The sequence below is a fragment of the Phaseolus vulgaris genome, chromosome 11, assembly GCF_000499845.2.
Source record: "Phaseolus vulgaris cultivar G19833 chromosome 11, P. vulgaris v2.0, whole genome shotgun sequence".
In the NCBI taxonomy this organism is placed as follows: Eukaryota; Viridiplantae; Streptophyta; class Magnoliopsida; order Fabales; family Fabaceae; genus Phaseolus; species Phaseolus vulgaris.
This window is the reverse complement of record NC_023749.2, coordinates 25,104,409-25,119,720: the sequence shown is the minus strand read 5'-3', so window position 1 is coordinate 25,119,720 and position 15,312 is coordinate 25,104,409. Positions and strand designations below refer to the sequence as shown.

At 37.8% G+C, this 15,312-nt stretch overlaps 1 protein-coding gene across 1 annotated transcript; it reads right to left on the bottom strand.

The window, feature by feature from the left end:
* Positions 1 to 4,669: 4,669 nt before the first annotated feature.
* On the bottom strand, positions 4,670 to 6,396 carry LOC137831447 (zinc finger CCCH domain-containing protein 2-like). Its single transcript, XM_068639129.1, has one exon. It carries the CDS (start codon positions 6,052 to 6,054, stop codon positions 4,966 to 4,968), a length of 1,089 nt encoding a protein of 362 aa, XP_068495230.1. The 5' UTR covers positions 6,055 to 6,396; the 3' UTR covers positions 4,670 to 4,965.
* Positions 6,397 to 15,312: the final 8,916 nt, after the last annotated feature.

Genomic DNA, 15,312 nt, shown 5'->3' with positions numbered 1-15,312 from the left:
GTGAGTTTATGGCAATCACTATACCTAACCACAAACCCCACCAAAATGACTTATTCCATACACATCCTTATGGGTCATTCCCTTCACCCCCTCATCTGTCTTTCAGATAAGTTTACCTCCTAGGAAACAAATCTCACCCCATTAAAGCCACTTTGCTCCATCATTTAGTGTTCTTCTTTAACAAGTAATGAGGAGCACCACAAAACACCAATCTATGTTAATTGCCCCACCCCTTTTGTATCTAAACTCAGTTAAGTACTTCTGAAATTGGATATTCATTCAATTCATACCCACTTCCAATGGATTTATCAACACCAACTTTCTGTTTTATCTAAATTTCACTTCCCAATTCAAAATACTTCTTAACTATAGTCTTATCGCAATTTAACAGCTCATGAAATTAAACCCACATTAGTGGTTAAACCCTACTTAGCAACTATTATATTTTAGGTTTAGATATGATTCAATTGTATGTTGTGTTTGAAAAACGAAGATTACTTCTCTTTTTATACTTTAATTTAGTTATATAATTAGTTAAAAGTGTTGATATGTATTAAGAAGTGAACTTTAAGCCTAAATCAAGCTCATAAAACCGGCTTATGAGGTGAGATTTGCACCCACTTATATACTATGAAATTTTCTAATCTCTAGTCGATGTGAGATCTCCAACACACCCTCTCACACCGGCTCTGATATTATATTAACAAGTGAACTTTAAGCCTAACTCAAGCTCATAAAACTGGCTTATGAGGTGAGATTTGCACCCACTTATATACCATGCAATTTCCTAATCTCTAGTCGATGTGGGATCTCCAACAATATGTTAATAATTCTGTACCATATTATAATTGAAAAGAGAAATATTTTTTTTGCTGAAATATAGAAGAGATGAAACACTTTTCACCTTGTATCTTTTATTGTTCTTTTATTAGCAAAGAATGAATTTAATTAGAATGAGTACTTAAGGGGTGTTCCAACTCTTATACAAAACCTGTAAAAGACTACCAGGTTTGCTCAACAAAGTTGTTGTGTAAGGATTATGGCACAATAGTAGATGCAAAGTTGTTGTTGGTTTTAATATGTTAATTCTAGTGGTATGTAATGGTTTGGATTGAAAGCTAGGAAGTAGGTTTTATTGGTAAACAGACACCTCCCCAATCCACTGGCAGCACAAACTCCAAAACTAGTCAAGCTATTTCACAACTAAAGAAGACATGGTTAATCGTCCCTCCTCACCACCGCACATAACACTGTTCTCCAACACCACACCTCTCCTCTCCATGTTGTCCCTAGTTGCCATTTTATTATGTAACTCCTGCCATGCTACAACTTGCGCTGATGGTCATGCTTTAAAACTCCATAACATACTGAACAAGGGTCAGGTTTCCCTACTCATAACATTTCTAAGGGACTTATACGTAGAGCTAACCATAAACACCATCAAAGCTTCTTCCTTCCATACCCATTGGTCCTCAAAATCCTTGACTAAGGACTTGTCCTCAATCTGATGCATTATCAGTTAAGATCCTCCATTTCCCACTCAAACAAATCTCTCATTCACACCAACTCCCATCTCCATACTTGTTCGTCCCAAGACCCTAGTTGGTGTAAAGTTGCTTGGCTAGACACAGAAGTTGAATAGAATCTTGGGAACCTTGCTTTTAGAACACCGCCTTCACAACAAGAATCCTCCCAAAACCTGATACTCTTCCCCTCCACGAGCATCCAAGAGATCTTAACTTCAAAGTTCACTGATACAGAAAGGCAAAACGAGTGCGACTATTTTAAATTTATAAGGGTGGCTATATAGTTGCATTTGATTAGCACGCACTTGTAAATCGAAGAGATAAGAGTGAGGCTATATAGTCGTACTTGTAAATACTATTTATAAGTGCGGTTATTTCTTATAGCCGCACTTGTATATGCCAAAAAAATTTAAAAAAAAAATCAAAAAATTTAAAACACCGCCAATCTTGTGTGAAGGCAACGTTGATGAACAGTGGCACGGGAGCGCCAACAACGACAACGGTAGTGGAAGTGGCAGTGGACAGGGAAACAACGACGAAGCAAACCAAAAACCCACGAAGGCAATGAAAGAGTATTGACCAATGCAAGGAACCAAACAATGTAAAAAAAACGAAAAAATTTATACATGAAGAGTGGCACGGGAGCGCCAGCAACGGCGACAGCGGATAGGGAAGAAACGACGGAGCAACGAATGCCAGCCAATGAAATAATGTTTCGAGATGAAGAGGAAGAAAGAGAGCTCAAGAAACTTACATTGACACAAATGGAATGCAGATGTAGCAGAAGGAGATGAACTCAGAGTGCAAACGCGAAACGAAAGCAAAGACGAGAAAGAAAGTATGAAAATGTGTGTGGCGCGCTTCAAAATTTAGGGTAAAAAAGAATTTACGAATGCGGCTAAAGGTAAAACCGCATTCGTAAATCAAAACGCTTTAATTTACAAGTGTGGCTATACAAATAGCCGCATTCGTAAATCAAACGTTTTGATTTACAAGTGCGGCTATACAAATAACCGCATTCGTATTTGATTTACAAGTACGACTATACAAATAGCCGCATTCGTAAATCAAAATAATTTCAAAAATGCCATCGCATTTTTTACGAAAGCGGACAACAGAAAAGCCGCACTAAATAAAGAGTACCCTTTTCTTCTTTTTGCACTAGTGGTTATTCCCCTACTTCTCAACCGACCATACCCTTTTTATGACCCTTCACCTAAAGAATTCCTTCTGCTTATTAACTTAAGGCTTATTCACCCCATACTTAAATATTTTTTAGTGTATAATTATTAAAATAACATTTACATTTTTTAGTTGTAAAAAATAACATTTTTCTCTAGTTAATATAAGGTCATATCTCATCACCAACATATATGATGAAGATCACTTGGATACCTTACAAGAAAATCATGAAATAAAAACCAATTTTAGAGATAAAAAATAATTAGTTGTTATTGTGACTAAATTAGAGACCATTTTAGAGTCTGGACATTTTTTTTGGTTTCTAAATTAGTTTATATTATTGTTAAATAGTTTCTAAATTGGTATCTAATTAACTACCAATATTTTAACTACTAATTATTTAGATTCTAAATTTAGTAGCAAAAATCTAAGTAGCTAATTAGATATCAATTTAGAAACCATTTAACAATAATAAAAACTAATTTAGAAACCACAAAAGTTTATTTAATTTATAAAATGATATCCAATTTAGTCACTATAACAACTAATTATTTTTATAACAACTAATTATTTTTTTTTATCTAAAATTAATTTTTATTTCCTGATTTTCTTTTAGATACATCTTCAACTTTCTTTGAATACAAATTGAAATGGAATAATAGATTAATTGAACCTATATATTATTGATGAAAGCATGAACACCTAGACCCCACTATCATAAAAAGTAAAACTATTTTTTCTTGTGACTTAAAACTTAGGAAGCAAGCAGTTATCTTTAATTGCAAACGGTTATAAAAAAAATACTTCTTTAAACGCTCCTACAATGTATCTACTCATTTTCTTGCACTTTCTTAAAATTTGGAAAAATGTAAGTATTTAGTTAAGTGTGATGGGTTGTGTGGTTTCCTCGTTCAATAATTTAAAAATAGTATAAACTTAATGTTAGTGAAAATGACTTATGAATTGCTATTAACAAAAAGACTAATTCGGATGCTGCATGAAAGAAGAAGAGATAATGCTGGATTTGAACAATGAGTGAAACCCAATTAATTAGATAATGTAACCTAAAATAGAACAAATAGAACCATCTAAGGAAACCTATGATAATGTCTCACGCAAAGTTCCCTCCTCACTTTATCACAACAATGAAGATCTCCAACTCAGAACGAAAAGAAACAAAGCACATCTCTATAGGGAGGAATTTGCAACAAAAATACTTACGTATTCCTTTAGAATTACTCTATTGTTTTCATCGTCATATACAAGTATGGCTCCAGTTTTATTAGATGATGTTTACGAAGAAGACAAGTATCCACTGCATTTTGATATTTTTCTTTTAAAATATAAAAAGTGACTCAAAATAAGATATATGAACTATATTTTCAAAGTGAAAACTTTTATCGAATTTTACTTCAAATTCTAAGCTAAATTCTCAGTCAGTTACACTTTCTACGTAATAAGAGGTGTATTCTGACTTAGAGAAAAAAAAAATAACATAAAAGAGAAAAAGACATGTAAACTAAGCAATGTAAGTGAAGGACAAAGAAGAAGAATGCTGCTAAGAAAAAAATATAAAGTGAAAATGTAAGGAGAGAGAAAAAGCAAACACACTTTTTTTTATGAATATGATTTCCCCTAACATTAATTGGAGTGCCTCCTCGTGATTCACGAAAAAATCTTTATCTGGATGAACAATTTTCTATTTACCCCAGAATCAAGCAAATTAATAGAGCACCGCATACAATAAATTTTGAGAGAATATATCATCTTAAATTTCGTCACGATAAGCACTGCATGGTTGACATGTGTAAGCATCTGCTGAATTTGCTTTGACACCAATGGCCAACACAACAGAACAGAACAACAAAAAATCTAAATGATGATTCCATATGGCAGAGAATGAGATTAAGGCACGTATTTACTTACTACAGTGGTGATAAGATAGTTAAGCCAACGAAAAATCCAAAACAGAAAGAAAAGTTCAACATTGCATTCCATGAATCAGTTCCCTTTCTTTCTCTACATAATCCTCGGAACAAAAGATCAAATCTAATTATAATGGACACAAAAATTACATAATTAATTTTGACAACATTGAACAAAATTCAGAAAGCAATGAAAGTACTCGAAACAATAATAACAATAGAAGCCAAGGATATGTTGCTTGCTCCGACATGTATTTACACTTGGTAAATCCTCGTCACAGATCCCACCATGCATCTTTTTGTCATCATCTTCAACACGTATTAATAATAACCTACATCAGCAAGTCATTAACCCACGCCAGATCTGGGGCTATGACATCATCAACAACCCCACTTTCTTCCCTCGAAAACCTTCCATTCCCATTAATGGAAAAGCTTCTACTTCCTTCCCTCAAAAATCTTCTATTCTCATTATTGGAAAAGCTTCCACAAGTAGCTATGGTTGGTGAATGAATATTGAACTGTTTGTTATCCTCAGAGACATCAAGCCAAGACAGACTGTGAGGCTTTGAAGCAGACACATATGAAGTCTCGCCAAAATTCAAACCCTCCATGGAGCACATAAGCTCGGAGAACACATCCTTGTAGCTCACAACACCATGACGGTGGCTAGGCTCAAACCTAGAAGGGGAAGAGGAAGAGGAAGAAGGTGATAAAGGAGGAGAAAAATGAGACATGCCAAACAGGGTAGAAGTTGGTGAACAAGTAGATGAGCAATGACAAAACAAACAGCAATGGTTACTATTATTATTATTATGATTATGATTATGAGGACTCATATTGGTGCACTTTTTCTTCTTGATACTGTCTTGGGGAGGCAAAACCCTGAGTTGGCGAGGGGTGTGAGCGAAAAAGCAAACTTTTCGCTTGCAATTCTTCCCATCCTTGCAAGCCTCAGTTCTATACCTAGAAGGGTGCAACCAGCACTCAAACACCCCATGAGAGAACTCACACGCATCGCCGCTGCTACACTGCCCGCGCCGATACTCTGGACACACCGTCCCAGAGTAATGAAACCGACGAGGGTCACGGCGGCGAGCCTTCTCGCCGGGGTGTGCAAAAGGACAGTCTGTCCAGTCATGGCTCCGGCTGCGAGTGCACCGACGAACCTTGAACTCGAACATGCGGAATTCGTCGGAGGCATAAGGGTCTCCGACATCATCAGAGTCGTCGGAGTCCATGGATTTGGTGTTGGGGAGGTATTTGTGGAGGAGGGTGTCGTCGGAAAACATGTCGGCGGCGGCGCGGCGCATGAGGAGCTTCCTTGGCGGGATGTCAATTTCCCTTAGGGATTTCTTGAGGGAGAGAAGTTGGTGAGAGGGTTGAAGTTGGAACTTGTGTTCTGAACAAATGGTGCTCATATTTTGGTGTAGTGAAGGAAAGAGTGAAGCAATAACAATACAAAAAAGTGTGTGGAGAATGGATATTGTTAGAGGAATAAGGGTGAGTTATATAGGGTGGTTGAGGTGTTCATCACAGAGAGAGAAAGAGAGAAAGAGAGTGAAGGTGATAGATATAGGTGGTGAGAATGGGCGTGGCTGCATAGCATTTGGTGTAACCATGCAAAAGAGGGTACGTGGCAGTGTCACAATTCGTTGCAGTCATGTGTTTGGGTTATGTGTAACTATGTTACAGAGCTGGTTTGATGAAGTGGCATCATCACACGTGGAAGCTTGAAGAAAGTTCTAGATCATGTGCTGAGCCTGCCCACAGAGAATTACTTTAGTTTTGATTCAAACCCTAAACAAGTTTCATTTCACTATGTTACTGTCCCCAGACAAAATCATTAATGATATGTCTAGGGTTTCTTTTCCTTTCTTGCCATTTTCAAACAAATAGTAATATTATTAAGATGGTTATTTATGTCAGTCTGAGACAAAGAAATCAAAGTATTTAATATTTAGGAAAGATCATAATTTTCTGTACAATCAATTTATTACAAATTTTAAGAGAGTTGGCTTTTCATTAATCATTATATTCAAGTCAATATATGTTCATACAATCATAATAATATAAAAAGATTTCAATATTTAATTCCGGTATTGTCACTAAAAATATTGTATGCTGTAATTTATTAAATCTAATCGTTACAATTAGCAAATAATAAATGAAACTTTTTTAACTATTCATAATTTTAGTTCAATTCTTACGTAATTTTAGCCCTTTAATTTCTAATTATCCATAATGTTATTCAATTTTTCAGTTTTAAAAATACATTAAATTATTATCAAAGTATATCAAACAACAAATTTCTCCCTCTCTTACTTCACAGTACCATACGTTTCCCAATTTTACACGTTATATCCGAAATAATAGAAAAATATGAATAACCGAACTTAAAATTGAACAAAAGTATGAATAATTGCGTAAAAGTAGTATGAAAGTAGTATGAAAATTATTTATCAAAATTAAAGATTTTATAAAATATAAGTATCAAAATTGCAATTAAGTTTTTAAAATATTCGTGTATATACTATTTATTTATTAAAACAATAGTTATAAAACAATAAATATTTTAGCTATATGAATTCAATCCCAATTAATTAAACTTAGGTGTAACATTTTCATACATAATAGTGGTTAAATGTGTAATTTACAAAATTTATCAAGTTATAGCCTGAAAAGGGTATAATTAAAATATTTAGGAGCTGCTGACTTTTTTCCAAAAATAGAAAAAAAAATTGTATGTAATTGTTGACTGGGTTAACAGTGTTAATTCATTGCCATAAAAGACAAATCATTAGTCTTTGAAAAATTCTTTTGAAAAAGTCCATTTTTAAATATTTTAATACAATGATTAAATGAAAATAGATGAATTAAGTGTAGCTGAATAGAGTTAATTTTTACAATAAATTCCATGCACTGTTTTTTTTTTCTTGGTTTGCATTATTTTTTGAGCCCATTGATTCCATTGAAATAGAATATTTAGGCCCATCGAAGAAATGAATCCCTTCATCACATCACAGTGACCCTAACCAGCGTCACTGCTTTGGAAGCTTTTCACTGTAGTTTCTTTCCCTAGAAAGAATATTTTTCAATCACCATGATTGAGGGGGCAGCCATGACAGTTGTTGAATATGCACTGGTTTTGCTGCTCAATTTCATGTGAAGTAAGAACTAAGTTCGAGGTTAGGTAATTTCATGGGAAGGGTGAAGAGAAAGTCAGAGTTTTTTTTGTCATTTTTCTTCCACCCCAATTATTCCAACAAAGACAACAAAAATGGACAAACTTTCTTTCCTGTGCCAGTGTAAAAGATTAGATAACTGTAATTGTCAGTCACAGTTGTTTCAGAATCCTAAATCAACAAGATTCATAAAAACTTTTTAAAACTGGAGTTTTCTACTCATTTTAATCTTTCTATTAGGTGAATCATGGTTTCTTTAGATTCTAATGATATTATGTAAATACTACATTTTGTACATAAAAAATAATTTCAAGTCTTTGTTTTAATTTTAAGAAGTATTGTAAGAGTATCACATGTAGAGAATAATTATTTTTTTGAATGTCACTTAATCTTTCAGGATAAACAGTTTTAATTTATTAAAGTCAGTCAGTGTTAGTAAGATGGAAATTTAGTAAAGGTTAAGCTAATTTTTTTTAATCGATTAATTGAATGTTTGTTTTAGAATTCGATTAGTCATAGTTTTGTTTTGGAAATTTGTTTGTTTTGGAAATTTGTTTGGGTGGAATGAGGAAAACAAGTATTATAAATGGTTATTGTTTTTGCCGGTTGACTGGGTTGCCAGTTGACTTGAATGCTCCTTCTATATCTATCTCTTCTGGAATCGAGCTCGTAAATCCTTGTCGCACTAGAATAAGATTTCGCTGAGACAGAGGGCGTTACCTGTTGAAAGTGTCTAAAAAATAGCGTACCTTTACCTGGAGACTTACTCTCCTTTTATTGCCGCCTATGCACTATGCAATCATTCTCCTTGGAGATAAGCAAATCTTAACCGAAAATATTCTAAACACATTAATCTTGTACCTTGTACCTGTAACAGAAAAACCACCTACCATGGACACCAATGATCTTCAGGTACCATTCGTAGGCCTTTTCTGTTACTATGCATCTCCCTATTTTGATAGGGTTTTAGCAACTAGCCATATGTAACAGATATGCAATAGAAAAACACAATAGGAAATATCGTCATATACCCATAACAAACATAATAAAAAAATTATATTTACCGCTCCAAACATATCTATAAGTGGATGCATATATAAAATTACTCTACGTAACGACACTTTCTTGCGCTTTGGGCCTTCCCTAAAAGGCCATCTACCCAGGGCCAATGACCGAGCTGACCTCCCATATCTCAAAGAACCAAGCATAGAAAAATAACACCGAGAGCCGAGCACTGGTCAGTACATAAGCCCCCAGGCTCGAGCTGAGCTTGGCTAAGCGAAGAGTCTCTTGAGTACCCTTAACGCTGACGTGACCGTTTCTCAGAGGTAGGTGGGGCACGACGTTCGAAGCATTTTTTGAAGTGACATGTTATTGTTCGTGGCCCCCACATACACACGTGTCTTAGCACCAATGGCAGCGAAACTCAACCATTTCGAATTCCTTCCTCTCTTAGAACTTAGTTGCATAAACACTAAAACCCCTAAAAAAAACCTTCAAACTTGCACCTTTTCCTTCTCATCGTTCAGAGCTCCTCACTCATTCCTTCTCATGTCTTCAAGCTTTTCTTCTTCTAACCGTGAAAGGTACTCCTTTTCTCCCTTTGTGACTATTCATCTTTTGCAATTGCATGCTCTGCCTGGACCACCATCTGTTTGCACCCATTTACGCTTATGCTTGATTTTGATCATTCGCATGTTGTCGCTTGAATTCTTAAATACTTGTTTAGGTTTCGCTTTTCTGTTCTTCTGCATGAATTTATACTTGTTTGCTTGTTTCTATACTGCGTTGGGTCTGAGCTATTTTTTTCTTTCTGCGGTGATTGTGTTTAGATGCAACCCTCCATGGATTATAAATCCTTGTATCTCTGGGCACCGCCAAACCTCCTTTCCGAAACCTCTTCCTACACCTCCCATGAAAAGATAGTAATCCGTAGGAAAAGTAAGTGCCACTTCGGCAAAGAGGATGATTGGATTTTCCTAGACCCTTGTGCGGTAGATGAGCCAGTGTGTTGTGATGAAACCATATCTCCCAACAAACCCTTTTGCTATTTCTATGCCATAGTTTTGAAGAGAGTCCTTCTCCGTCTTCCTCTGTCTATTTTTGAAAAAGAACTCTTGACCGAGCTTAATGTAGCTCCTGCCCAGCTACATCCCAATAGCTGGGCATTTTTTCGTGCCTTTTCTATTCTTTGTGACCAGTTCGGTGTCCCACCCTTTGTAGACGTGTTCCTTTACCTCTTCGAGGTAAAGAAACTAAACCGCCAACTCTGGGTCTCTGTAAATAGTATCCCTGGAAAGGGAATCCTTACCCTCTTCCAATCCTCGTATAAAAAGTTTAATGGCCACTTCCTCAAGGTTCGAGCTAACAAGAAGCACCCTGATATCCTAGATGGTTTTCCCCTATATTGGACTGAAAAACCCAACTCCAAGCTTACTCGACGCCTAGACAAGTTAGCTCCTGCTGATAAGGAGGTTTGCAAATTTTTCACAAGCCTCCCAGTAGCCTTCAATACTGCCCACCTCCTAGCCAACGAATTTGATTCGGACTCTCTAAAGAGTTACACTGGTATACCTTTTCCCCTTTATCCTTAGAGAATAAAAACTTTGCTTACAAGACGTAACCACTTTTTTCTGTATTTCCCTTGCAGATAGGATGTTAGCTCGTTTTAACAAGGATGACCTGCTGAAGATGGCCACCAAGGCAAAGATGGCCAGCCATTTGCCTCTGAAGGCGGCAGTCGCCCCCACTTCCTTCGAGGACGACGAGGACATTGCCTCGGTCTCCGTTTTTACCAGGAAATGAGGGAGGGCCCGTGTCATCAGCCTCCTACCTTCCCTTTCTCGGGGCCAGGCGACCTCGAACACGACCCCTTCTCCACAACCCTCTACCGCCCTTCCCGCCACACTAGGCCATCTCGAAGGGGGTGCGGAGAGCTAAAGGAGGAAGGGTTTGTGGGACTCCTATGTTGATATCACATCCTACCTGGAGGACTCTTTGTTGCACCCAGAAGATGAAGAAAGAATGGGTGGTCACGGGGGCCACCACCTGCTACAATAGGCTATGATATGAAGCAGTTTGGGCAGGCTTCGGCCACAAGATGCGTGGTCGTGAAGAAGATGCGGAGCCAAAAAGCCGCCATCGAACAGGAGAAACAAGAAACTCAACAGAGGATGGCGAGCTTGCAACAAGAGATCCAGAGCCTCCGAGCCCTCCATCAACAAATTGAGCAACTTCTAGAGGATAAAACTAAGGAGGCCGCTGAGCGTGAGATTTGTCTGGAAAACCGCCTGTCCAACTTGCAACAAGAGCTTGTCCAGAAGGACAAGTTCTTTGCTGACGAGGTCGAGGTCTGCAAAGGGGAAATTGCCCAAGATCTCTTGGTGGGATTCAAGGTTGCTGTCGAGCAAGCCTCCAGCCTCCACCCGAGCTTGGACTTCTCACAACTGGGGCCAAACAAAAGGGTTGTAAACAGGCAACTAGCAGAAGAGTAGGAAAATGACCTTGGTGTAATTATGAACTTATTTACATACTCTTAACTTTTGTTATGATTTTCATATGCTTATGCTTTAGTTATTTGCTTACGTGTACCGTGGTCGTCTTTCGACTAGCTTGAGCATAACAACTTATACTGACGCACATGCACTTAAGTATAACAACTACATATACAAATAACTTACTACTTACACCAACTTTTTCCATCATGACATAACAAGGATTCAAACTTAAAGAAGAACTAACCTTTCATTGGACCATACTCCGTAGCTACTACGAGATAATGCTCAAACTCGGTGTATACAAATGCACTCCACAAACTTGGGCAAGGATCGTATACCTTGATCTTGCCAAGTATTGTTTCTTATTGCGTGTACTTAGACAACTACTCCTTTCTGAGCTTGATTTGTTCTTTCTACGTACTAGCCCGACTTACTATGCGCTTATACAACTTAGTCGCAATGCTCTTTTGCAGAGCGCCTACTTGGAATCTTTCGAGGAAGGTCGACTTACCTGCCAACACAGAATCAATTTACACACAAGACGTCTACTCGAGTGTTTCTTTGAACACCGAGCTAGTTTACCATGCGTCAACTGAATGACCTATCTATGCAACTTTACTGGCCCCAAGAACGCCTAGACTCGGGTGATTGCTTTCACACCGGGCTAGCCTGACTTACCTTGTACTGGGTCAGGTGATCTATTAGTGCAACCTTACTCATCCCACAGAGCGCCTAGACCCGGGTAATCACTTTCACACCGAGTTAGCTCGACTTATTTTGTGCCAGTCTGGATGAAGCATCTGTTCAACTTTACCTGCAGTGCAAATTCCCAAGGAAGGTCGATTTATCTGCCAATGGTAATCAATTGTTCACACGACCTTTTCTGGAAGAACTCCTCCGAGGAAAAGGTCGTCGCATCATGCATCACAATCAACAAGAAAAGAAAAAGAAAGCAAACAACATCTTGAAAACAACCTTTTATTAGGTGACCTCATTAAAAAACCCTCCTCAAGGGAAAAAGAGCATCACCTTTTCAACACCATATTGTTCAACAAAAACTATCAATTTAACTAAAATAAAACTTAAGATTAGCAGCGTTCCACGTCCGAGGAATAGGTCCTCCCTCCAAGGTTTCTAACTTGTATGCAGCATTCCCAAGCACTTTAACTATGCAAAATGGTCTTGTCCATTTTGAGACAACTTATTCACCAAGTCGACAACCTGGAATTGCTGAGGTCTGACCTTGGTTCTTTGTCTCAGCTTGACTTTTCTTTTCAGTGCTTCTGATTTAATATGTGCCTGCTCCCGGACTTCATCTAGTAAGTCCAAGTTCACCTTCCTCCCCTCATTGGATTCTTCAGCAACGAAATTCTGAAACCGGGGATAGCTCTCATGAATGTCTACGGGGATCATAGCATTTGTTCCATACACCAAACTGAACGGTGTTTCTTTGGTAGTGGACTGAGGCGTGGTGTGATAAGCCCATAGAATTTGGGGAACCTCCTCTGCCCAGGTTCCCTTGGCTTTCTTTAACTTTCTCTTCAAGCCTCTAAGCAAGACTTTGTTGGCTGATTCGACTTGGCCATTTGTCTGGGGGTGTTCCACTGAGCCGAATATCTGTTTTATTCCAAGCTTCGAGCATAGTTTGCCTAGTTGCCGACTGACGAACTACATTTCGTTATTTGACACCAGATATTTGGGAACCCCAAAGCGGCATACTATGTTCTACCATACGAAATGTTGTACCTTGTGAGCGGTGATTTGGGCAACGGGCTTGGCTTCAATCCACTTGGTGAAGTACCCGATGGCCACCACAAGGTACTTCATTTGACGTATGGCTAGAGGGAAAAGACCTAGAATGTCTATTCCCCATGTATGGAATGACCATAGACTATAAATTGACGGTGGCTCCTCTGCCGGTGCGTGGTGCCAATTAGCGTGTTTCTAGCACTGCTCACATCGCTGAGTGTACCTTCCACAATGATGTGAGTTGATTTTAAGAGTTTTCATTTAGGTGACACTTTAGTTTTTGGATTGAGATTTTTAGGCAATTATGAGTGAAAACCTAAAGAAAATCCCCACTGGACATTAACTTAACCAAGTGGTTAAGTAGATGTGAACAAGATAAGACTAAAGACTAAGAGGAACAAGCCTCACTAGCATCACACACAAATTTGTGCAGAGTAACATTTCTTCTATTCAATTCAACTTGTCAAATACACTAGGTAGGCCTCCTATTTATAGGTGAAGGAGCCTTGGAGAACAAGCTAAAGGGGTAAAATGGGTAGCCTTAGTCAAACCCGCATCCTAAGTTTGTCCTTCTAGAAACTAGGTCAAAATGCCTTCAAATGGGCTAAAACAAGATAAAATGCTACCCACACCCCCTATTATGCTAAAGGTACCTTATTCTAGCCTATATTTGTTATTTGGACCCCCAAAGTGAGCCAAATTATTTACAACATATTTGTATCTTATAAGAAGACCAAAAGGAAGAATAGTTGGTGTGATGGTTTATGCTCAGCTCTTCTGGTGAGGTCCATGTGATCCTTGGTGGGTTTATGAATTGGTTGTTGAGATGACAGTTCACCATGTGCTGTCTTTTGCTTCCTTGGTCATCTTCGTAGCTACTTGGGTTGTATCATGCCCCCCAAGTTCAAGAGAATTCAACCTCGAATTCAGAACTCCTGTAGATAACATAGTTAGTTTGTTCACATATAAGATAGTGCAAGGATTGGGATGTGAACTCAACTTATGTTCTTTAAGTGTTGGGGTGCATTAGACGGGGTTCTATTTGTAGACCAAGTTTTAAAAGAATGTTTGGGAATGACAAATCTTTGTGATGAAAATCCTCTTAAAAGGTGGAAACCTTTAGTAGGTGTTTGAAAATCATTCCTAACATTCTTTAACAAAGATGGTGTGTAGGTAGAAACCTTTGGTAATGAAAAAGATAAGGAAGAAGGACACCTTGGAGTTGCAATTTGTAGCATGGCTCGAATCAACATGATTGATTTAGTGGTGGAAGAGGATATGTTGTGACTCGATTTATCTTTTCTTTCTTTCTCTTTTTTCATTTTCTCTTTTTGTTTTCATTTTTAATTGGTCCTCATGAACCTCTTTTGGAGATAGGGGTTTTAAGATAACCTTGTACCCTTGGAAGGTAAAAGTCATTTTGTTGGTTAGACTATCATGTAGATCTTGTCTATCATATTGCCATGGCCTTCCCAAAAGAATATGTCTTGCTTCCATTAGCACAACATCACATAAAACCTCATCTTTATACTTTTCTATAGCAAAAGTTATGAGGACTTGTTTATTTACCATGATTTCTCCTTCGACACTAAGCCATTGTAGTTTATAGGGCTTTGTATGAGAGATAGTGGGTAAGCCAAGCTCCTCTACTACTCTTGTACTTGCCACATTAGCACAACTACCCCCATCTATTATCGTGGACATAACTTGTTGTTGATAAGGCAGCGAGTGTGGAAAATATTTTCTCTTTGGGTGTCATCCAAAGGTTTTGAAATTGTCCCTAACATTCGCCTTATTACCAATAAGTCACCTTCACAAGGTATCTCACATTCATTATCACTAGAGGTTTTTGAAGGGGAGGGGGAGTTAGACCTAGAAGATTGATCACTATGTTCACTTACTACTTGCCCCCCTTAACCATCATGGTTCTTATGGTTGGACAATCGACCGCTATATGCCCAAAACCTAAACATTTAAAACACTTTTTACTTGAGGTTTTGGGAGGGGACTTAGGTGTTATAATGGAGGGTTTAGAATCCCTAGGGTTGTAAGTGGTCTCTTTTACCAAATTGGAGGGAAAGGTTTTAGAAGAGAACTTGTTTTTATTTTTCCAAGAGGAGTGGTATAAGCCATCATTATGAGAATTTTTGAAAGAGGTTTTCTTTGATATTTGTCATTCAATCTTGATGGAAAGGTGAACCAACTTTTCTAAAGAGGAGTACTCATAGAGTTCTACCACATCTTGGAT

What these genes read in the sequence shown, in the direction of transcription:
- LOC137831447 (XM_068639129.1), bottom strand. Translation starts at nt 6,054, where the DNA reads ATGAGCACCATTTGTTCAGAACACAAGTTCCAACTTCAACCCTCTCAC.